A 24,178-nucleotide genomic window follows, 5' to 3' on the forward strand; every position below is an offset into this window, starting at 1 on the left:
CTTGTAGGCTATTTCTGAAATAAAAAAGTAGTAGTGTAGTTTCAGGCCTGTCAAATCTCATTAGATCTTTATCTCTTTGTCATCGCTCGTGATTTTCTTCTGTACATTTTTATTTCTTCCTTCCACTTTCTCCAGTTCTGTCTGGAGGTGACAAGAGATTCAATTCTCTTAGCTTATGTTGTTGTTGTTTTTTCTGAAGCAAACAATACCAAAATAAACTTTTATCACAGGTTTCACAGTTGATGTATCGGCTCATTTATGTTTTGGCCTTCATCACCACAGGTGTCTCGGAGAAGAGGACAGCATCTCAACAACGACATCTTTTCACCTAGAAGATGTTTATTTCCAGGGATGATGCAGATATGCTTTTTGAGGACCGAGACAGGTGGGTCTCATAAACTTTATTGTTAATAAACAAGTCACTTTTTGTGATCCTGTTAGATCCATGCTTATTTAACTGCAGGATGCCCCCTTGTGGAGAACACTGTCTCTTCTCAGCAAGTTTCTTGTAGTATCTACTGTACTTGTATCAATTGATAAAATTAGATCTTTCGAGCCTTTTTCTGAAAAAAAATAAAAATAAAATAAACTCACATATACTTGTCATATTTAAGTCATTTGAACAACACTTTGACATCGAACCGATCTATATCTCCCAGGAATTGGGCTTCACATGAGGCAGTTGGGCGACATTGAGTTCACAAACAGATTGCTGAACTCCTCAAATCCAAAGCTAAAATCACATCCCTCTGTGGCTTTCCTGAAACGCAGCAAAGGCACAAAAATAGTAAAGCCGCCGCTAACCCTGCTATGCTCATCCGAACAAATCCATCAGAAGCATCATTGGTTGACATTATTATAGTATTGAGAAATGTAAGGGTCATTTCAAGTATATCATCTCTGAGCAGTTTACAAACATAGTTTTCTCTTAATGTGTACTGATTTTTCACAATTTTTTCTTTCTCTTAGCAGTCACGCTAACCTCAGTTTATGATAATCAATATACAAAATAATACTTAGTCAATATGGTTTCATATACATTAGCGTATATTTCTGTTTCTGCTCATCCATGATATATTATGACCTTTCATGCTCTGTGTGTTTGAAACGGCGTCGGTGAGAACAGATTGAATGATTTCAGTGATGTGATTCACCAGTATTCCTTGTCCAATACACGTGTCACACAGTTGAAGCAGCGGTGGCTTCCATGTTCCCAGTGCAAGACATCGTGAAGACACAACGTTTGAAATCAGTTTAAACAGGTTTGAGAAAAACTGTTTGTATATATTTGAAATAATAACCGACTTTTTTCCCCTCTCCAAATGTAATCTCATAAAACTGCAGATTCAAGTCGCAGCCTCAAAAATAACAATTTCCGATGCAATTAACGCTGGATTTTGAGAATAGTGTTGTCTTGTTTTTGAAACCGCATACCTTTTAGCTCCTCAAAGGCACATGCTGGGGTTTATAAATTTTAACACTAGACAATAAGTTCACGAGCCTTTATGGAAGCTTTATAAGTAGTTAAAAGCTTTCATGCTACTATAGTGTGGCTGACAATATCTAATTAATATACAACCAGCCACAACGTTGGTTTGGGTATATGAGGTCACAATAAACAGAGGCGAGGTGTGTGAAATGCTTTTTATAGACCTGGTTCAAAATAGCAATAGAAGCATCAAAGTACCTACAGGGTCGTTCCTGTATTTTGGTTCCTTTTGGACATAAAATTTCGAAAAAAACCAAAACTGTTGTTAAAATACCTATTTTTTGAGTAATCATCATAGGGAATTTTGTTCAAGCTTAAGGCAAATAATGTAAGCATTTAGAATAAAATCTATGAATGGAAAACTTAAAATGTCCACCCGTTTATGGGAGGGACAGATTACTAAAAAAGTTCTGTAACTTGTTTCATTTGAAAATATTTTCCTTCAATACTCATATTTTGTTAGGTGTTTGAGAACTAACTGTATTATTAAGCAGGATTGACTAGAATTCAGCTGTAACTGATCAGTCTGAGCTAGTTATTATATTTATAAACTCATGTCCGTTTGTTCATTTAAAAAGCTGTAATAATCTGGTATTATGTGATAAAAATCCCCAAATGGGGAAACCATATCACAGTAATGTTTTTGTATTAAAAAAAAAGAATTGATGCAAGTAGGTATACATAGGGAAAATGTGTTAGTTTAAAGTGCTGTAAAATGTTTCCATTAAAAAATATATATATATACTTAAATATGCTTAAACTTCAAATTATGTTTTTTTTTATGACTATGAGTAATCTTTAAATGTATATTGTTTATAACAGTAACATCATATTCTGTAATGTTACATCAGGACATGAAGGCACCGGATACCAGGAATGACCCACATACAGTAAACCTGTATCACCTCAACGGTACTTTTTAAGCAAATTATGAGAAATGTGTTGGGTTTAATATCCTCAAACGTTTCTCAGTGCAAAATTCCTACAGCGTGCACCTTCATCATGCTAATGCAGTTTTTAAAGAAGAACTGTAGGTAGTAATGTCTTTATTGCATCTTTCATTAGTTATGCACAATAATATAACAAGATACTTACGTATTACAGTATATGAGAGTCAGATAAGATTGTTCAATCGATTGCTTGAAGATTACCGTTAACCGTAAGTCAAAGATACGCCCCGTCATTACTAGCAGTTACTAGCATGTGGGAAAAAAATCTAAACTGAAGAATTCATTTATGCTTTTGTTATGCTTTTCTAGCTAGTTTATTTCAGTCATAAAGTCACGGAAGCACTTGAATTTGCTTATAGTGTGATTATTGGTTATATAGTTGACAAAGTTCCCCATTTATGGCACTTTTTGTTCAGGGATAAGGAATAAAATAACAGCGTTTGCAAAACTTGAGCTAAAACATCTTCAACATTTAAATTAATCACCAAAAACACAATTTGTAAATTTTCCAGTGCAATTCTCAATTGTTTTAACTTCAGTTGTATTTTACAAGGTCTGCCTCACATTGAAGATGGCCTGAATATTAACAAATTTTGGGAACAACACTGATGCTAACCATCTGCAAACAACCTAAAAAATATGGTTTTGTAAACATCGTTCTTCATTGTGATTATGGATTATGAGATGTACATGCACATGTAAAGCAGCTGTGTTCATGTCTATGGAGGCAAGTCCACCTTGCTTCTCTTTTAGCCATAAATCCCAGATAAGCGTCCCGTCTCAAAGGTTAAGCTGAAGTCTGTTTTATCTCCACATTTAGCTATTCGCTCACAACTGCTTGATGAGTAAATTTGATTCTGTCGGAACAAAGGGATTCGTCTTCGCGAATATTCCCTGGTTATTTGATCCATGCAACCTAACAAGAAAAAATGTGTGTGTGTGAGGCCTAAATGTGATCGTGGGTTCTCTGCTGTTGATATAACGGTTCTCTGCCTACACCTCTCCAGGTTAACGGTTGTTTCAAAGGATTCAGTTGGAAGCACAGAATATGAAGTGGAAAAACTGAAAGTTGGGATGCGAATGAAGGAAATCCGTTTTTTACGTTAATCCGGCTTTTCCTTTTGTAGGCTGAAAACAGTTCCAGAAGCATGAAATCGCTCCATTCATTTAAAAAAAGCTGACATGCTTTATCGCTCGCATATAGCCTTAAAAAAGCAAACAGATGTGTAGGACACTTTGGTTGGAAATGTTACTTCTTGAAAGGTATTAAAATCTTGCAAGTTGTTGAGAGTTTGCTGGTGTCCCGTCTTTATGGTGGTAACTGTACATCATGCAATTGTTTTCATGTATTTCAACTTTAGACACAGCAACTATTATTTTACATGAATTAACAGTACATTACACACTCTGGAAATTTCTGCGAAATCGTATTTGTAGAAAATGTTTTTTTTCCAATTAATTTCAGATGACTTTGAAATGCTGTGGCTTGTTTGAATGAAATCCTACCAAGTGAATTTGTTGTTTTGATCCTTAAAGCAGTTTGTTTTTTTTCCGCGGCATCATGAATGCTTTTTTTGCTTTGTAATTTCTCTAACATTCACAGTGTCAACCAAGGACCATCTCATGAAAATGTAAGCTAATTCTGATTTTTTTCTGAATGACACAGACCTTTGTGCGTCGGTGCCAAATAATTTGCCATTAATTGCTTATTTCCATTAAAACAACAAAATTGGAGAACGTAGTTACATACACTCAAAAATGCTCGAGGAGGGGTGATGGCCAGTATCACTAGTCAAGATCCAGAGGGTTTTCTTTCAGCAGTCGGATGAATAGCGACTCATTGATGAAACCTTGTGCTCGACTACGAGGTTAATGTTGTATATCTTATAAATGTCTGGTTTTTGTGTGTTCAGCCAATATACTCTAAATTGATCATTTCAAAGCCTGTTTCCTGGTGATGTGAAGCCAAAGTACATACTTACTAATTTAATATGTCAAACGATCCTTTTTACACCCTTACATACATATGTTTCAGTTAAATTAAGTGCGGCAATTTTTGTAAAGAGATGTCTCCTTCACTCAGCAGATTCCTCTTGATCTAATCTGTTTGTTTTGGTTGCGTTTTCAAGTAAATGAGAGCATTTTAATATTTCAAATCAACCATTTAATTCAGAATCCTTTCAAATGCTTTCTGTACAAATTAACAGACCCTTTTATGTTTTGTTATTTTTCTTAGACATTTAACCCAAGCAAACCTCATGAGGTGAATATTGAGTGTACAAAAGTATGGCTCTCCCTCTGTAAGTAAACTATTCAAGTGTTTTTTTATTTAACTGAACCGGAAAAAAAAAAAACCCTTCTTGCATTGTAAATGATTTATTCAACCTCATTCCTCTACTTTTTTTGTTTTACATGTTTGTTTCCATGTTGGTTATTGAGGTCCTGGCTTGCATATGTTGTATTTTTAGACCACGCTGAGTCTGAAAATAGCCGTTGAGGATAAAAATGATAATCCACCATTTTTTGAACAGAGTCAATACACACTAAACGTTGATGAGGTACTTTTTTCTTAAACTTTTAATGTAGCATTTTTGCTGTACACTTCAATGTCTGTTCATTTATCTATTTTATCATGGCCAATTTTTGAAGATCTGAAAACTTTTACTGATTTCTGTAGCTATCAAAAGTGGATACCCGTGTTGGCCTATTCACAGCAATCGATCCTGATAAAGATGATAGACTTTACTACCAACTGGATTCTCCTGAGGTACAGCTGTGTCCCCAATACACCTTCTGAGACAAAAAAAAATCCCAAAGAATGTGCATAGAGTTTGTATACATTGTATTTCACAAGTGTCCTCTTGGGAATTATAGGTCGTTCTTTCAGAATTCTAAAAGAGAATTCCCGTTGAATGTTGGTTCCAATTATTATAGCAATTCCAAATGGAATCCCATTCCCAATGTTGGCCTTTGTTCTCTCTCAGGGAGAATTTGACCTGGAGGCCAGTTTCAATCCCAACATTCTGGTGAAAAAGCGTCTGGATTATGACAATGTTAAAGAAGTCACAATGATGCTATATGTGCAGGTAAACTCACTTGACCAGGTTTAAATCTTCAAAGATGCTTCTTTTTGTACAAACAGCTTTCATTTGATGAATTTTCAGGACACCACCGATTGGATCTACAGCTGAAGTCTCCCACACTGCCTCAACCACCATTGTAGTCAATATCATTGACATTGACATCGTCCACCATGGTTCCACCAGCCCTGTAACAGAAACCGAGATTAACACAAGCAAAATCTGCTTGATGTCTGGTTATAACGGGAATGTCATCTTAAATCAACAAGCGGTGAGTTTCTCTATCCAAAGCACTTGTAGATAGAGGTCTGATGTTGAGTTAAACCATTTTAAATGTTTTATAGTTATGATTATTTCAAGTGCCCCAATAAAGTTGCTTAATGGATGAAGAAATATCAGGAAACAACTCACTGGATCATTTTGTTCGTGAGTGTGAGTTTAGCCGAAGCTGGTGGATAGATTTTGAGATTAGAATGTCAAAGTAGAATATGAATGTTGATGTACACCACAGCCAGGTCCCTTTGTCCTTGGAGCCAGGTCCACATCATGGCCATTGACGGTGACAAAGGCAGGAATGATCCCATTGGTTATATGTTTCTTGGAGGTGAGATATTGAATTCGTCTATTTTATTTTCCTTATGGGCTGAAATACAGAAATTCAGGAGGTGTGTCGACAGGTTTTAATTAGTACATTTTACATGTTCAGGAAATAATGAAGATATATTTCAAATCGACACTGACACTGGGAGCATCACAATGCGGGAACCAATAACAGAGGCAGGAACAATTGTTCGTACAGTCATGGTGAGAGAATAAAAATTGCATTTTTTTAAAAGAAAACCATTCTGTTTTTGAATGTTATAATGCAAAAAAAAAAAAAAAGCTCTGCATTTTTCGAGCCACTATATATATTCTTGTACTGCTCTTAAAAATAAAGGGTTATTTTTTGTCATTGGATGGTTCCTTGAAGAACTTTTAACATCCATGGAATCTTTCCATTCCATAAGTGCCATTTCTGTTGGATTATTAAAATGTTCTTGCTCTCTGAGAAAAAATGGTTCTTTTAGGAACTGTTCACTGATAGGTTCGAGGAACCCAAAACTGGTTCGTCAATGGAATCACGTGCAGGGGGGGCAAACAACCACTTATAATAATGGAACCATTATTTTTAGAGTGTAGTTCCTTTCCCCAACCAAATTTCCCTCTGTCTCCTTAGCATTTCAGAAGGAGACCGCTGATCAGTTTGCCACCACTACAGTCATCCTGAAGGTGGTGGAATCCAGCATTTTCCCTCCGAAGTTTGTGAAGTCCAGTTATGAAGGCTTTATCTCAGAGGATGCAGGTGTGGACAGCCTGGTGCTGGAGAGCAAAACATCCAACAGAGCCCTCAGAGTACAGGCTACAGATGAAGACTTTTCTAATGTAAGAACTCAAAGACAAACAGCATTTTAGTGTGTGCATGTGTTCATTCAGATGCAGATTAATCTGTAAAGTACATAACAAACACATAGAGCCAGGATTAGTGAAAATTAGTGTAAATCAATCAGAAAAGAATTTTTATAATCAACATTTACATTGGTTTTTTTGGACTTCAAGTCATTCATGTGCTACATTTTTTGCACTGAATCGATTTGTTTGTAAAACCATTGCTTATAGAAATCCACACGTCTAATTCAGTGCACATTCAAATTTTTATGTAAAATTTCATTGATGGAATATTTTTGAATGGAACTGTTTGTCACATCAGTTCTAAAAACATCCTTGCGTAAACTGTTGCGAATGTTAAAATCTATGTTCAAAAACATTCTTTCATAAATCATCACATTCTATTCAATATACATAAAACCATTCTTAAGAAGTCAATTCTGGATTGAATTAAACAGTGTGTAAAAACACTTTTTACATAAATTGTTTGCATTGAATTATTGTTTGTGAAACTGTCCCATTTTCATCGAATCATTCCTTAAAAAAATCTTGGGTAAATACTGGTTGCACTGAACTAATGTTTTATCAAAACCATTTTTACATGTGTTATCTATATATATATATATATATATATATATATAATATATAGTATATCTATATATATATTATAGTATATATAATATATACATTATATATAATATGAAATATGTTTTCTTAGTTTATAATTGTTATCACTGAATGTTTGTTAAAAATTAAGCATTTAATTGAATCGTCTTAAAAACTATTTTGAGTAACCATTGCAATAAATTCAATGTCTTCTTAAAACCATTCTTATATTCATAAAAATATCCAGTAAAATGTTGCATTCGATTTACCAACTTGTAATTCATCTCTTACATAAATCACATTGAATTAAAAATTATTTTATGTGTAAATTAAATTCAATGTTTGTGTAAAACCATTTTTAATAAATCGTCACATTCGGTGTTTTGTAAAAAACCCTGCATAAATTCTTGGATTGAAATGAATACCTTAATAATAATTTTCTTAAAATATCTTAAATATATATCTTAAAATCATAATTTTTATGTAAACACACATTGAATTAAATAATTTGTAAAAACACTGTTGCATTCAATACATTGTTAGACCTAACATAAGAATGTTTTTTGATGATTTACACAAATGTTTGCTGAATTATGCCTATTAATTGTAATACTTTTCTGCTCGTTAACATGCTGGATTCCTTTCTTTGTAGGGTTATAATCCTAACCTCAGATTTGAGATTGTTTGATGGCACGGACTTCTCTATCACTCCAGAGGGTTTCATACTCATGGCGAAGGCGGTTTCCCCCAGGCACTTTAAATTTAGAAGTAAGAAACTTAATATTTGATACAACATTTCATGCAACTTTAGACATTAGACACAGTAATTGTTAGTGTTTGATTTGAAACATTTATGAACGTATTATCCATTGTGCAACTCAGATGAGGGTGGTTGACACAACCAATGAAGAATCAGCACCGCTTCTCTTAGTGGCGAGGTCACTCCAGGTAAGACCATACCAATATACTGCATGCCCTCCAGACACCATCTTAATAAGACACGATACAATCCAATCAGGAGTAATCAGAAGAGTGGGCTAATCATGGTACTTTCTGGACATCATAGCTTTCAGTGAACAGTTTGAGGTTTTGGTGATCTTTACAATCACATCAATCCTTTTTTGTTTCAAGCCACTGAAGGGAAACTTGCATAAATAGTACAATATGATTGTTTTGGCCCATAAACTGAATTTCAAATGATTCACTTGAATCAGCTAACAACAAAGCTCTTGACTGGTGACGCCATTTTTCTTCAGGGGTTCCCACTACCACTCCTGCCACAACTATCATGACTTCATCCCTTATAAACAACAGAGAGCACTGCTAACACAAAGCTAACAGAAATCACCACTGCCACCCTCGCACCCAGGTATCACCTCAACTACGCGCCCCAGCACAGGTACCTTTTACGCTAAGCTAACTAGCATGCTAAAATGCTTCTTGTGTGCTGTGTTTTTATGCCTTTTTTCGAAATGACATACCATCATAGCACACTATAAAATATTCATGAATCTAGCACTGCAGTCTCAATCACATGGAATTTGCTCAAGGTTGCATGTTTTATGCTACTGACACTATTGGAAACTGTCTATAGAGGGCTGCAGTACATGTTATGTTCACACAAATGAACACAATTCTGAAGCCTAAACACAATCGCCGGAAGCTAATGTAGGTTGTAATCAAACTACACCATGGTTGGATGACTTCAGTGTCACTGCTATTAAGCTTCTGATAACTTTCAATCTTTACTTAAAATAAATTTTCCCTGAAAGCTTGAGTTATACCTCTGCAAATGACTTTTTCAAGCCAAGGTTCAAGCTTCTTTAAAATCACAAAGTAGTGTTACTGAAGTACTTTATGTTGTGGAATGAAACATGAAAATATCTTGAGCTTTTGTTAACCACGGACCATATTTCAGGCATTTCACCCAAAATCCATTCAAAAAAACCCATTGACTTTGGGACGATTGAACTAGAAGTGCTAAAATGCTAACTTGTTTCTGGGTTTTGGCCTACAAAAATAGTTAATACATCATCCCTGCAGCACTCTATATGGGTGTGCACTATTTGTGAAAACACAAAATTCAAAAGCATGTGATTCAAAATGAATGCAATTGTGAAATTGCAGTAAATTCCAGCCATTTGTGTGTATCATTCTAGTAAAACTCACTGACGTTTACTTTAAGTATACAAAAACATTTTGTTTTTCTTTCCTCGTGTGTGCTCCAGGGGGACAGCTGGGTGAAAACGGGTGAGATTCAGTTCAGGGCGATATGGGCGGCTGTAGGGGCATCTTTGGCTGTGGTTATTGTTTCTCTGTTTGGTGTTTTGCATTGGACTGATGGTGCACCCGCATCAAGGGCCATAACGCAGACTGGAAGAAGCTTTCTGAGGCTAGCGTCTTCCGGAGCACAGTGAGTATCCATGCAGAAAACTGTCCTCTTTGAGCATCAAACAAATAAATGCTAGTTAGGTTGAAAATTATTTTAACGACTAGTAAATTGGTCAATACTTATTTGAAACCCTTTTCATATAAATGGTTACATTGAATTGTTGGTTTTTATTAAAACCGTTTGGTTTATGTAACTGCCATATTGAATTTAATAGTTCATTAAAGCATTTTTTTTACATACATTGTCAGAATAGAAACATCTTAATAACATGGTTATTGTCCATATTGAACTGAAACCCATAAAACCCTGCTCACATGAATTGTTGTATTGAACTGATGAGTTGATAAAAGCATTCTCATGTGAATTGTCACACTGAAACGCCCAAAACTTCATAAAACATTTATTACATAAATTTCCAATTCAATTCAATGTTCATAAAAATATTCATGTGTAAAATTTCGGATTGAACATTCATAAAAGTTTTTCACTTAAGTTGTCAAATTTCTAAATCTATTCTTACATTCAATATACCGATTAAATAGTTAATAAAAGCATTCAATGTAAATTGTCACACTGAATCATTCAGTTGTAAAACCATTTTTAGGATAAATTGTCGCATTCAAATTGTAGCAAAACAAATCACATTCATTGTTCATAAAACTATTCTTAAAGGGTTAGTTCACCCCGAAATGAAAATTCTGTCATTAATAATTCTTTCTCATGTCGTTCCAAACCCGTAAGAACTTCGTTCATCTTCGGAACACAAATTAAGATATTTTTGATGAAATCCGAGAGCTCTCTGACCCTCCATAGACAGCATTGCAACTAAAATGTTCCCAGGCCCAGAAATGTAGTAAATACATCGGTAAAACAGTCCATGTGTTTTATGACATCAGTGGCTCAACTTAAATTTTGCGATGCTACGAGAATACCTTTTTTTGTGCAAAGAAAGCAAAAATAATATAATTTACTTAAATTTACATGATTTAATTTATGTTGTGTTGCTGTCTATGGGATGGACAGAGAGCTGTCAGATTTCATCAAAAATATCTTAATTTGTGTTCTGAAGATGAACAAAGTCCATTTTCTTACAGGTTTAGAACGACACGAGGATGAGTAATTTATGACTGAATTTTCGGGGGGGTTTGGGGTGAACTAACCCTTTAAGTTTTTTTCTAAATCAAATAGTTCATAATTGAAATCACTTGTAAAACCAACAAATTGTCACATTCCAATGTTCGTAAAACTGCTTTTACGTTTATTTTTGGATTGAACTAAGTAGTTTGTAAAGGCATTCTCTTGTAAACTGTCACATTCCAATGGTTTGTAAAAGCATTCCTTGCATTAATTTTTTGGATTGAACTGATAAGTTCATAGAAAGATTTTTTTTTCACACTGAATTAAACTGTTTGTAAAACTATAACTATTTATGTGTACTATAACATTTTTGGATCGAACTGAATAGTTCATAAAGTAATTCTCACGTTAATTAATATCTTATCAAATTTTTGTCACATTCCAATGTTTATATGTTTATTAAATAATTTTGTGTTTTTTTTGTTTGGTTTTGTTGTTTTTTTAAGCATGGTTTTTGACATTTAATTAAATAGTTTATAAAACTATGAATGTTCATACTGAATCACATTCTTACATAATCGGTCACATTCAATGTTTATTAAACCATTCCTGTGTAAAATTTCAGATTTAGCTGAACAGTTTGTAAATATTATACATAAATTGTCACCTTCAATGCTTAAAAATTATTTTTATTTTAATTTGACTTGGTTCATTAAATGGTTCATAAAAGCATTCTATGACATTTGCTGCATTGAATCAAACCAAATTGTCCATAAAACAATAACTGACCATAAAACCACTCTTAGATTAATTTTCGGACTGAAATGTATATATATTTATTGCAAAAGCATTCTCACATAAATTAATTGAATCAGATTCTTGCATCATTTGTCAATGTTCATAAAACTGTTATTACATTACTTGAAATCTGATGAACTATTCCGTTAATGTTAATACATTATATATCTAAATCATATTTGTCAGTATTTTATTCTTTTTTTAATTTATGACATTGGATTTAATTGTTCAAAAAACTTCTCTTGAGAAAAAAATCTCAAGTAACTAGTCATTTAATGTTCATAAAACCATTACTTCTGGTGAACTACTCCATTAATGTTAATGCTTTCTATATCTAGAGATTATTTCTGAGAGAATGTCTTTCTTTCTACAGCTTGGTGGAGGCTCAGGGGGTCCTAAAGAGGGTGTGCAATACAGCAATGAGGGCTTACAACACGATGATGATTCTGGGAGTGTGAACAGTAAGTTAGCTGCAGACCTGGAGAACAAACTGGAGTCTGGACTAAAGCCGCAGCAGAGACGCGGGTCAGCGCCGAAGACAATGACCCCCAGCGCTGTTCTCCTGACCACCAGCAGCCCTCAAGCTGACTCCAGCAGCCTGGCAGAAACCATCGACAGTGAAAAGGAAGTCAAACCAATCCTGACTAAAGAGCGCCGCAATGAGGAGGGCTACAAAAGCGTTTGGTTTAAGCAAGATATCGACCCCAACACCAAAGAGGAAGTGGTCATCATTCCCGACACCGGTGAAGCGGATGGAGACCGTGAGGAAGATGATGACAGCGAGGGTGAAAACAGGCCTGACGTGGATTCTGATGTTGAGGAAGGAGTGTCGTCAGATTTGTAGACTGTTTCTCCAGTGCAACAACTGCAAAACACAAGGACTTGAGTTGAGCTCAAATGTTAGACACTTTAGTACAGCAGAAACTTTAAAAGATTCTTTACAAGTTAGTTGATTTATGTGTTCTAAAGTTTTTAAAAATGTTTTCCTTTGTCATATTTCTTACTAGAGCTGGGTATCGTTTAAAAATTGTCCGATACCGATACCTTGACTTTGATATCGGTTCCTAAACAATACTTATTTTGATACCATTTTTATGAAATTTTATTACATTATCTCAAAAAAACATTGGTTTTATTTTTCCGACGTTTATACAGACATTTAAAGACTCATCATCTGAGCCACTGCACATAGAAACAAAATATAACCAACACAATAAATCAGTGCAAATAGTTTTAATAAAGTTCAAATAATTTTCAGTTTAGACATCTGATAGGATGGTACTGAACGACAAGACGTTTTTTGATACTCTATGCATGGAGGCAATTCAGTCGGTGCCTAAAAAGTATTACAATACCCAGCCCTATTGCTTTCTGTTAATAGGTCTGTAAATATGGTAAACAAAATATAATATAATTTTCACTTTCTAGCATGAAAGGTCAACCTGAAATCAAAATTGACCCTGTTTGCTTTCTAAATATATGTTCTGGTTTTTATTGTGAACGATTCATCAATGCACATTATTTTTAAGGGGGAAAAAGGTAAATCTAAAATGTTTCAATATTGCTTAGAAATCTTATCAGATTAGAGAAGTTAAATAGGTTAAGAACTGTATTTCACGTTGACTGAGTGCTTTGTACAAAAACACTTCTATTAATAGTTAATTCAAATATTTTTTTATAAAATCTATTCTTTGTAGATTGCAATTTACTGGAAACATGGAAATAAACAATAATTACTAAAACTGCTGTCATTTATTCTGTTACCAAGCAGAATTGCAAATAAAATTGTTTTTTGACTTCTTGGTTACTTATAGTTGACTGCATATTACCCAGGGATAAGTGAAAGCATTTTAACATTGAAATTGCTGATAATTTATGACCTGTATAAGAGAAAGTTGCTATAACAACCTTATGACGTAAACCTATTTATTTGTGTGTTTGTGACGTTGCAGTGGACTGCTGTGCCCTTTCACATAATCATGCACAATCATAAATTCTTCTATAACAGCTTAGATAAGTTTTAATTAATGATTAACCTGAGAACTGGGACCTGTCTGTGAATGCTGTATTATTAGTTTGCATGCTATTTTTACTGCAATCTGTACCACAAAGAAACACACTGGAAAAGATCTGTACAAATGAGTCTGACAAAATCTGTCTTCAAGGGTCATATTTCACCCCCCCAAAGCAAGAAACCTTTTTTTTATTTTTTTATGGAATGTGTTTGGTGTGTTTGGGTCATTACTTTTGCATGTATCTCAAAATATTCCTTACAAAAAAAAAACTTTTTTTTTTTTTTTGGATGTACCATTATATCATTTTAAGCACTTTAGTGCTATAACACATAGTATTATTATTTTTTTTATATAAAGAGGGAATAGCTCCATATTCAGACAGTACTAACTGTGTCAAACAAACTTGGTCTGGGGACAAAAAAAAAAAAAAAAAGAAAAGAAAAAGAAAAAGAAAAAAGGAAATATCTTAGAAGTGAACTAAGTAAATGTTGGCATGATAGCAAGTCTGCACCAGGGATGTTATACAGTAGGTAAGTAAAACAAAAAGAATATGCCATATTTGTTTTAATTACCAAAGCAACATTCTCATTGTAATTTAGTTTAACTTAATGTACTGAAATACCAAAAAACTACAATATAGACAGAGATGTTTCTTCTTCAGAATCCAACAAACTGCAATCAAATCTGAACATTTTACACGTTGATTAGTCGCCCTCTACTGGAGAAAAATACAATAAATAAATGTTTACCAGAGTTTTTGCGATGTACCCCCAAAACGTGTTTGGCCACTTAAATCAGTGCAGGAATGTCGATGCATTAGATAACAAGAAGTTACCAAACTAATAAAGTCATGTCTTATTCATTAATTTGTATACCAAGTAATTTTAAACCAGGCATATATATATATATATATATATATATATATATATATATATATATATATATATATATATATATATATATATATATATATATATATATACAGGCACAACATTTTGTTCCCTTTTGCTAACTTGAACTTGAACTTGATGTGAATTTGTTTTTAGGTATGCAGCAATGGAGCCAGGTCTCAAAAGGAATTTGTTTCTATTAAAAAAAAAAAAAACATACATATAGCATTTATAATGTATAGTCCTATAGGCCTACATATATGCATTTTGCGTATACATGTATATATTTAAATACAGAAATGCATTTAATTTAATATTAGTTCATTTGTTTATTTCTATAATGTTTTATGGTTAGGACTGAACAGGAATCATTAAGAAAGTTCTGAGGCGCTCAAAGCCTTATGACGCCACAGAGCGCGTTCGAATAGAACTCGCGGAGTATATAAAGCGCGTGACATTCTTACATTCTTTGTGGGTTTGTTGTAGTGGTCGGTGAGTTTTCACAGCGATGGGACAGCGAGTGACAAAAGTGAGTCCGATGACGGTTGAAGTGGTGTACGATCAACATCTTAGTACACCCCCAAAACCCAGCACCAACACGGAGCTTCAACACCCTCATCCCCGCGATGAGACCCCTGTTGGTGCTGGAGGAGGAGGAGGAGAGGAAGGAGGAGTAGGAGAGGAAGGAGAGGAAGGAGGAGTAGAAGGAGAGGAAGGAGGAGTAGGAGGAGAGGAAGGAGGAGTAGGAGTAGGAGTAGGAGGAGAGGAAGGAGGAGGAGAGGAAGGAGGAGGAGTAGAAGGAGAGGAAGGAGGAGTAAGAGTAAAAGGAGAGGAAGGAGGAGAGGAGGAGGAGAGGAAGGAGGCAGAGAGAGTGAAGGAGAAAAGAAAGAGCAAGAAGTGGTGGTGGAGGCTGCGCTCTTTCTTCAGAGCTGCCAAAAAACACCCAGAGAGCAGCTCAGGTCAGAGAGAGCAGGAGCAGCAGCAGGATGAGGGACAGAAGAGGAAGGTGGCATGGGCAGGAAGAACTAGTGATGGTACATGACAGACACATCCATCTTATGAAAACATTTATTTTAATACAGCTCTACTTTGATCACGTAAAATCTGACACCATCAAACACAATATCAAAAATACGCAACAGCCCATACTATAACAAAATCTACGTTAAGGCCATGACATGTTAAAAACATCACTGTTATGTGTTAATGTACTGATGTGTGTTAAAACTATAAATATTTATTATTCAGTCAGTAAAATTAATAATTACATAAAAATTTATTTAAATAGGTTTTAGATTTAATCACTGATATAGATCAGTGGATTTAATACTGCCTGACACTTCACAAGACACTTATCTCAGTGTTTGGATTTTCATGTTGTTTTATCTTTTAATAGACTACATCTTCAGTCGCTACACCATTGGTGATCAGCTGGGGAAAGGTGGTTTTGGTGTGGTGTACGAAGGCAGACGTTTGAATGATGGTCTTAAAGTAAGTTGATATAAATAACACATTATCAAGCTAGAAAATGTTTGTCCTGTATTATCCTCATCCTTTACTCTTTTAGTGTACCTTAAGTTCATTTTTTTGTTTGTTAATCAGGTGGCTTTGAAGTATGTAATGAAGACCCAGCACACGGAATGTATATTCATTGTAAGTACATTGCACTCTAAACAATATAAAACATCTCATATTAACAAATGAATTGAATTGAATTTAACAAAAATCCCTATTTGGGAAACCACCTCCATCTAACCATCATAAGAACTGTCTGTCTTCTAGCCTGATCATCCAAAACCTCTTCCAAAAGAGATCGCCCTCACCATCCTGGCAAACAAAGGTCCCAGAGTGCCAGAAATTATCAGGCTGCTGGACTGGACGGACCACCCTGACCACTTCGTCATGGTCCTCGAATGTCCCTCTCCCTGTGAGAATCTCGTGGAGTTCATCAGGCGTCACGGTGGAAGCCTCGACGAGGAGAAAACACGGCAGATCATGTGGCAGGCGGCTCATGCAGCAAACATGTGCCTCCTCCGTGGAGTGTTCCACCGTGACGTCAAACTAGAGAACATACTAGTAAACAGGGAGACATCCGAAGTCAGGCTGATTGACTTCGGATGCGGGGACATTTTGAGGAGGACACCATACAGGTCATACTCTGGTATGTATGATATAATTAATGTCTTCTAATAGATACAGAACAATCATGCTGCAAACTTACACTTTATACAATCTCCTCTCTCCTCCAGGCACAGCAGTGTACTCCCCTCCAGAGTACCACAGCAGGGGGAAGTACTACGGCGGGCCGGCGACGGTCTGGTCACTAGGGACTGTGATGTTCGCATTGTTGTGTGGACACTTCCCTAGTGACTATGACCTGTTCCTGCTACAGTGCAAGCGCTGGTCCAAACCCGGCCTGTCAAAAGGTGAGATCTTCATCTCAAAAAATGAATAATTAAGAATCATACAAAACATTTTAGAGCTTAGGATAACATTATCAAACAGAGCAGATGTGAAGTGTGAGGTAGTAATCAGATGTCTTTGCCGTCTTCCTGCACAGAATGCTGTGACCTCCTCAGGGTTCTCCTGCACGAGAAGCCAAGCCAGAGACTTGGTCTGGGCCGAATCATGTCCCACAACTGGTTTAAGGTAGTGAACCTGAGATCAGCTATAAAGAATTAATATCTTTAGGAGTCATAAGAAAGAATCAAAAAGTCGAACCTGTTCTTTTTTCTGTTCTGTTCTGTTTTGTTTCAGGTCGTCTTATAAGACCACTCCAGTTGGCGTCTCTTATGCAGCTTTGTGTCTTGCGGGCTGCATCAGAAGACGCTTCCATCCCTCCTCTCGCCTTTGCGTCTTGCGGGGTGAGCAAGCCTTGTATAGCATCTTGCACCTTGGCTTGAGGAAGCAATATTTGCGTCTGGTGGTACTGCTTACGGAGTTACTGTTGTATGTTTGTACATACTTCTTTTTTTTTTTGGGTTTTGCTTTTTGAGGTATTTGTCAATCCATTCCTGAGGTTCCAGCCACAGCTGTCCAAATGCCAGAGCTCAGTCTTCACCTCCACAATGATGCCAGAGGTTCCTGTTATAGTAGCCACAGGGGGTGCTGTCATTGATACCTGGTCTACAAACTCCAAATCTGAAATAAATAAAAAAAAAAAAAAAAAAAAATTAATGTTTTAATTTAGTCATTTAGCAGATGCTTCAATCCAAAATAGGTTAACAAACTGGGAACATCACAAACATTTTATCATACAAATCTCAATAATACTCACAGGACCAAAATAGCAAATTTCAGTCAGAGGTAAGTAGAAATTAGAAGAGAAAATGCAGGTAAGTAAAAGTGAGAAACTGTGTTTTAATAGAATTTATTTACATAAAGTGCCTTTTGGCATCAAGAAATAGAGAGAACATGATATCAAACAACACAAAGTTGTTTTCCTTTAAATATATTAAAAAACTTTTAAAAGATGGTAAGACAAAGATGTAACATTGATTTGTCCTTGTATATCAGCAGCATGCTACAGTATATAATAGCATATGTTTTGAAATGCAGGACTCAAGAATCATGGTATGGAATTTAAACATGGTAAGATATTATATGGCTTAGAAGAGGCTTTATGCACTATTTTATGGTGTGTTTTTGACCTTTTATATCTTCTGAATATCTTTATATGGCAGAAAGAGCAGTGTTGGGGGTAACAAATTACAAGTAATGCAAGTTATGTGATTACTTTTAAAGTAACATAATGTACACTCTAAAAAAATGCTGGGTTAAAAACAACCCAACTTGGGTTATTTGGCAACCCAGTGCTGGGTAAATATTGGACAGAACACATGCTGGGTTATTTTGACCCAGCTAGTTGGGCTAAATATTTTACCAAACATGCTGGGTTGTTTTATTTAAGTCATCTATTGTTTAAAAAAATATATATGTGTATATATATAAATATATATATGTATGTATATATATATATATATATATATATATATATATATATATATATATATATATATATATATATACTATTTTTAAACAATATATGACTTAAATAATATATATATGTATATATATATATATATATATTGCTGACTTAAAATAGACTGGAAATTTAAAAACCAGAAATTGAATTTCTAAAGGAAAGAGTTGTTATCAAAAGATTAACATTTATTATTAAGCAAGAACACATGGACAAAATACAAGACGAAATACAATAATTTATTTGTGTGAGTACAGCATAGTTTACAATTTTACATTTAAACTCGTTTAATAAGCATTTTAGACATAAATATGTAACATTTTAATTTACATTTTTTAACCGTTATCTGTAATCACTTTTTGACGAAATAGCACTAATTCTCGTGCAGGTGTGTCGCCGAAATCTGAGCCGGTGAAGGGCTGTGAACTTTAGACTTTAGTTACTGTTTTCTGCCGTTTTGGAGAGTATCACAACGCATACTGTACGTACACTTTATCCTAAGTGTAAACAACACTGATTATGTTCTTTGGTACTCTCCAAAATGGTAGAAGACAGTAACTCGGTGGAGAAGAATTGTTAAATAAATTGTTATTTTTGTTTTCTTTGAGCACAAAAAGTATTCTCATAGTTTTGCAAAAAACACATCATAAAACCAGTTTCTCATTCTTTTGAACAAGTTGCGATTGCTTTTGTACATTCATGCAATTGATTATGCACATTTATCTGCGGTTTCCTACATTATCAGTTGCTAATGTCATGTTGCTCAAAATGTATTATATAGTTTTCTATTGTATTGTTTTGCAATTGTATTAATCTTGTATTTATTTGGTCTTTTGTTCATCGTATAAGTCATTAAATGCAAAATGGTTCATCTAGTTGTCATAAACTGCCAAGCACATTTCTTTTTAAACATTATTATTAGACTTTTTGTAAATTTGGCATGAATTGTGCAAGTGAATCTTGACTAATGAAGAGAAAGTATATCAACCAATGATACACCATTTCCCTGAAATAGCTCAAAGGTTCATTTTATGAATCTTGTAGTGGAAAAATTCATTTACATTGCTTCTGCATGACCATATATGCATGTGTTTTCTTAGAACTGCTGTGTGGACACAGTGAGAGATGGGTTTAGGGCCTAAGAGTAAGCTGTATGGGCAACAGGTGGTCCACGGAGCCGTGTTGGGTGCAGAAGGGAGACACCTGGGGGGAAACAGATGCCTGAGGATGACCTGAGAGGTCATTTGGGGCCATAGAAATGGGGGAAACAGATGGAAAAGTACAGCTGTTAAGAGTTTCTAACCTTGACTGGGGAATGGGGATATAAAGCGGAGGATCGCCCTCCCTTCTTTGTCACACTCTGCAGCGACCTGTGTTTCTGTATGACTGTCTGACCTTCTTTGCAAAGAATAAAAGCTTTCTTTTTAATTATAAAATTGAGAATGAGCCTGTCTCTAATGCTGATGAGAGTTGATTTAATTTTGCCCCAACAAATTGGCGTCAGAAGTGGGATTCCTTGGATGTGTCTTCTGGACCTGTGAGCGGACGGTGACTGATCATCCTGGACGATAGAAGTTCAGCCCTAACCCCGAATAGATTTAAGGGAGAGAGGGACCGACCGCCGAGGCCCGGAGGGGACACCACCGGAATCAGAAAAGAACCTGGCTGGCAACAGGACTCTCGGGTAAGAGACAGACTATAATCAAGAGCGATCCAGATATTTCGAAGCAAGAAGTTGAGATCACGCGCAAGCAGTTAACACATTTCTAAGAGGGGAATTGAGACTGTGCGGGTATTAATTAGAGCTGCAGGAAGCGCTCTGCCTCTCCGGCTTAGGGAGAAAAGTCAGATCTGTTAGAGACGTCTGACAGATTATTAGGCGCACCAAAGGGTATCCACAGAGAAAGAAACAGCAAATATGGGGAAGTCCCAGAGCAAGCTCATTAAATATGATACACCGGTATTTCGGCAAATGAAAAAAGTATATGGCCAGAAATGCATGCAAGATATGGGGAAATTAATTAAGTATCATGGTTTTCCGAAAGAGGGAATGCTGTGTGTCAAGAGATTAAGTGCTGTAAAGGAATCAATCGAAGAGGGAAGTGAGAGGCAAAAAGGGTGTTGTGTGAAACATATGTGTGAGAAATGTGAGCAAACGGTGAATTATTGGATAGAGGAAGCAGATAAGAGAGAAAGAAGAGCGATACAGAAAGAATTAGCAGGTAGAAAAGAGGAAAAGAGAAATGAAAAATGTGAAGAAAAAGTAATCGCATCACACAGACCTACTAACCGCTCTGATGTTTCTGTTTCTAAACATGCACCACCGCCCTATCCTCACTATCCCGTGGCGGAGTTGCAACTCGTGAAAATGGACCCTGACCTCGACTGCTCTCCACTGAAAAGACCAACAGCGCCGTGGGCAGAACCAGAATGGAGACAAGAAATAGAGGAAGAACCAGAAATGATTCCTGAAACCCCCAACGAAGAAGTTGAAGAGGAAATAGCACGCAGAGCACCCCCGACAAGAAAAAGAAAAACGAGACAAACAGTAAAAGAAGAAGTATCAGGTCCTGATGGGCCTATTATGGTCTTTAGACCATGGACTGTGACTGATATGAAAGAAGCGATGGCTCACTTGCCGAGCCCTGATGAAGCAGGTGCTAAATTTTCCGCAGAACTAGTCACCTTCTGCCAAGAATTCAGCCCCACCATGCACGAACTGAGAAGGCTGCTGGTAGTGAAACGGGGGGCTACGAGCTGGCATAAAGTGAGTGGAAAGCTGCAGAAAGAAGACTGTCGGAGAGAACACTGTGAATGGGAACACCGAGCTAATGCAGACTACCGCACAGCCGTTGAAGAGCTGGCTGGAGCTATAAAAATAGCATTTCCAGCGCGTGTGGACACAGCGAAGATTAGCAACTGCTGCCAGAGCAGAGATGAGTCTGTTCAGGACTATTACAACCGCCTGTATCTGATTTTTAACAAACACAGCGGATTAGAGGTACCAGATGAGCGAGGAAATCACCCTGACACATGGGAGTGTCATCTGCGGAGCTGGTTTTTGAATGGACTGAGACCTGAAATCACACAAGCGGTCAAGACCAGCTACATTGAATGGAAAAGTGGACGGTTATCTGCTGTTTTAGCACACGCTTTGCATGCAGAGGAAATGCAGATGGCGAAGAAGGAAAGAGTTAAAGCCAAGACTGACAGAGAGTGGCAGCTGGCGGTAGTGCAAGCCGTGTCGAAACCTGGGGGGTATTCTGTGCAGCGAAACCAACAAGCAAAAGGGGGAAAAGGAAAAAGACGAGGAGGAAGATATCCGAATGAGACTGAAAGAAATTCTGAGAGATGGGGTTGTTGGATCTGCAAGACTAATAAACATGCAACCTACAAGTGTACCAGATGCAGACTGTGCAAAAAGGACGGTCATTGGGCAAAGGATTGCCCAGAGGACCAGCAGAATCAAGAAGCAGACTGAAGCAAGGAAGATGGAGAGCAGAGAGGAGGGGTCCAGGGCGAGCAGCCAACAGCCACAAGTCAGGGAAGTGAAAACTCTCTAACCACATACACACACACATACACTGACTTACATTCTGCTCTCTGCAATGAAGAAAAAGCTTGCTTTCCTTTGTGTACGTCTGATTTTGTTAATGAAAATTCTGATAAATGTACGATAAAGTATAAAAGTGAAGCCTTTATGAAAATGCCTAAATATCCTATGCTAGTAGAGGGGATGTTGATTGAGTTTTTAGCTGATTCTGGGGCTTCAAGATCAGCTATACGACCATGTGACTTGCCATGCCAACCACAATTAACAGGCGAAACAAATGAGTCAATTTCTGCATCAGGGCACATAATTTGTGAAAAATTCACAGTGCCCCAAATTGTGAAACGGAGGGGGGTGAGATGCTGAAGCATGCTTTCCTTTACACTCCAGCATGCCCAGTGCCCTTAATGGGGAGAGATTTATTGTGCAAACTAAATTTGACACTGGTTGCAGTCTGTGTGACAGAGAGAGAGCAATTTTGCTGTCTGCAAGCAGAGCCAAAGCGGGCATATGAATGGCACATCATAAATTATGATTGGGCTGAAATGATGTGTGAACTGACTAAAAGTCGAACCAAACCATTTGACAGAGAAATTATGTTGCCTAACAAATTGCATTGCACGTCACATGTCATAGTGGAACGAGATGACCAGTATGAGAATGACTGGTTTGAGGGAGAAAAAGGAGAAACTTTGAATTTTGAGAAAATGTTTTGGGCAGAAAATATGTGTGCAGTTTCAGTTTGTCTGACAGAAAAACAGCTTCAGTTTTACTTAATGGCAGAAGATTCTGTGCCTCACTTATCGCTCTCCAAGGCTGGGGGACAGACATGGTGTAGATTAGGGCTGGTTGTGAAAAGCTGTGTTTGTGCTACTGACTGGAGGGAGATACACAGTGAGAGTCTGGGAGCGTTTATGTCAGATTGCAAGCATGAAATTGGGGTAGAGAGAATTGTGGTACCCATTGACCAAAAAGAAAGGGAAAATCATTGCATGACAAATATTTGTGCTTCAGACATACATCCGGCTTTGGCAGAAGTGCCATCAGAGTTGTGGTCAAAACACATATTGTCGATTGATTAAAGGATGTGAACCGGTTGTGATCAGCCCAAAATCTGCCAGAGGCAATTCTTGGTATAAAACCAGTGTTTGAGTCACTATTAAAAGAGGGAATAATAGTGCCATGCAATGATTCCCCACTCCAATTTTTCCTGTGAAAAAGATAAGAGACAAAGGTCAACCCACAGAGTAGCGTTTTGTGCAAGATTTACAGGCTGTGAATGCTGCTGTCAGACAAAGGGCTCCATCACTGCCAAATCCATACACAATTTTGTCACAGATACCACAAGATGCAACATTCTTCTCAGTGGCAGATTTTAGTGGTAGATTTTTTAGTGTGCCAGTCGATAAAGACAGCCAATTCTGGTTTGCATTCGAATTTGAGGGCAAAGGCTATAGTTTTATGCGTTTAGGTCAGGGCTTCTGCGATATACAATGAAGCCCTTAGGAGAAGTTTGGAACCTTTGACCCTGACAGCCGGAACAGCTTTGCTACAGTATGTGGATGATCTTTGCTTGTGTGCTCGTGATGAGTCTACATGTGTAACTGATACTGTAACTCTCCTGAAGCATCTGGCTCAGGAGGGCCATAGAGTCAGCAAATCACTGTCTGAAAAAAAGGGTTAAAGCTATAAAAGATGTACCAAAAACACCTCACAAAGAAACAAATGCTTTCATTTTGGGAATGTGTTCCTATTGTCGAACATTTATTCCAAATTATGTGATTCTTGAGCAACCTCTGAGAGCCCTTACAACAGGGAAGGGGTTGAAGTCATGTGACAAAATTGAGTGGACAGAGAAAGTGGAAGAGGCATTTCTGAACATGAAGGTTCAGCTGTCTGTTGCGCCCACTCTGTGACTGCCGGT

General features: G+C 36.6%; 2 protein-coding genes and 1 pseudogene across 2 annotated transcripts; all 3 read left to right on the forward strand.

Annotated features, from left to right (window-relative positions):
• The window catches only part of LOC109045640, a 638,390-nt pseudogene that overhangs the window by 548,985 nt on the left and 65,227 nt on the right, over positions 1-24,178 (forward strand).
• On the forward strand, positions 9,825-13,565 carry LOC122142345 (cadherin-related family member 5-like). The gene is made up of 2 exons (XM_042752704.1): positions 9,825-9,963; positions 12,191-13,565. Exon 2 carries the CDS (start codon positions 12,359-12,361, stop codon positions 12,659-12,661), a length of 303 nt encoding a protein of 100 aa, XP_042608638.1. The 5' UTR covers positions 9,825-9,963; positions 12,191-12,358; the 3' UTR covers positions 12,662-13,565.
• LOC109091569 (serine/threonine-protein kinase pim-1-like) lies at positions 15,261-17,651 on the forward strand. The gene is made up of 7 exons (XM_042752806.1): positions 15,261-15,363; positions 15,574-15,756; positions 16,119-16,213; positions 16,325-16,375; positions 16,505-16,883; positions 16,972-17,148; positions 17,283-17,651. Exons 1-7 carry the CDS (start codon positions 15,261-15,263, stop codon positions 17,402-17,404), a joined length of 1,110 nt encoding a protein of 369 aa, XP_042608740.1. The 3' UTR covers positions 17,405-17,651.

Source organism: Cyprinus carpio, chromosome B25 (assembly GCF_018340385.1).
Source record: "Cyprinus carpio isolate SPL01 chromosome B25, ASM1834038v1, whole genome shotgun sequence".
Lineage (NCBI taxonomy): Eukaryota > Metazoa > Chordata > Actinopteri > Cypriniformes > Cyprinidae > Cyprinus > Cyprinus carpio.

Bases quoted from the DNA above. Each gene is read 5' to 3' on its own strand.
- LOC122142345 (XM_042752704.1), top strand. From the start codon at position 12,359: ATGACCCCCAGCGCTGTTCTCCTGACCACCAGCAGCCCTCAAGCTGAC.
- LOC109091569 (XM_042752806.1), top strand. From the start codon at position 15,261: ATGACGGTTGAAGTGGTGTACGATCAACATCTTAGTACACCCCCAAAA. The intron at 15,757-16,118 runs GTACATGACAGA...ATCTTTTAATAG, and splicing joins GGCAGGAAGAACTAGTGATG to ACTACATCTTCAGTCGCTAC. The intron at 16,884-16,971 runs GTATGTATGATA...TCTCTCCTCCAG, and splicing joins ACCATACAGGTCATACTCTG to GCACAGCAGTGTACTCCCCT.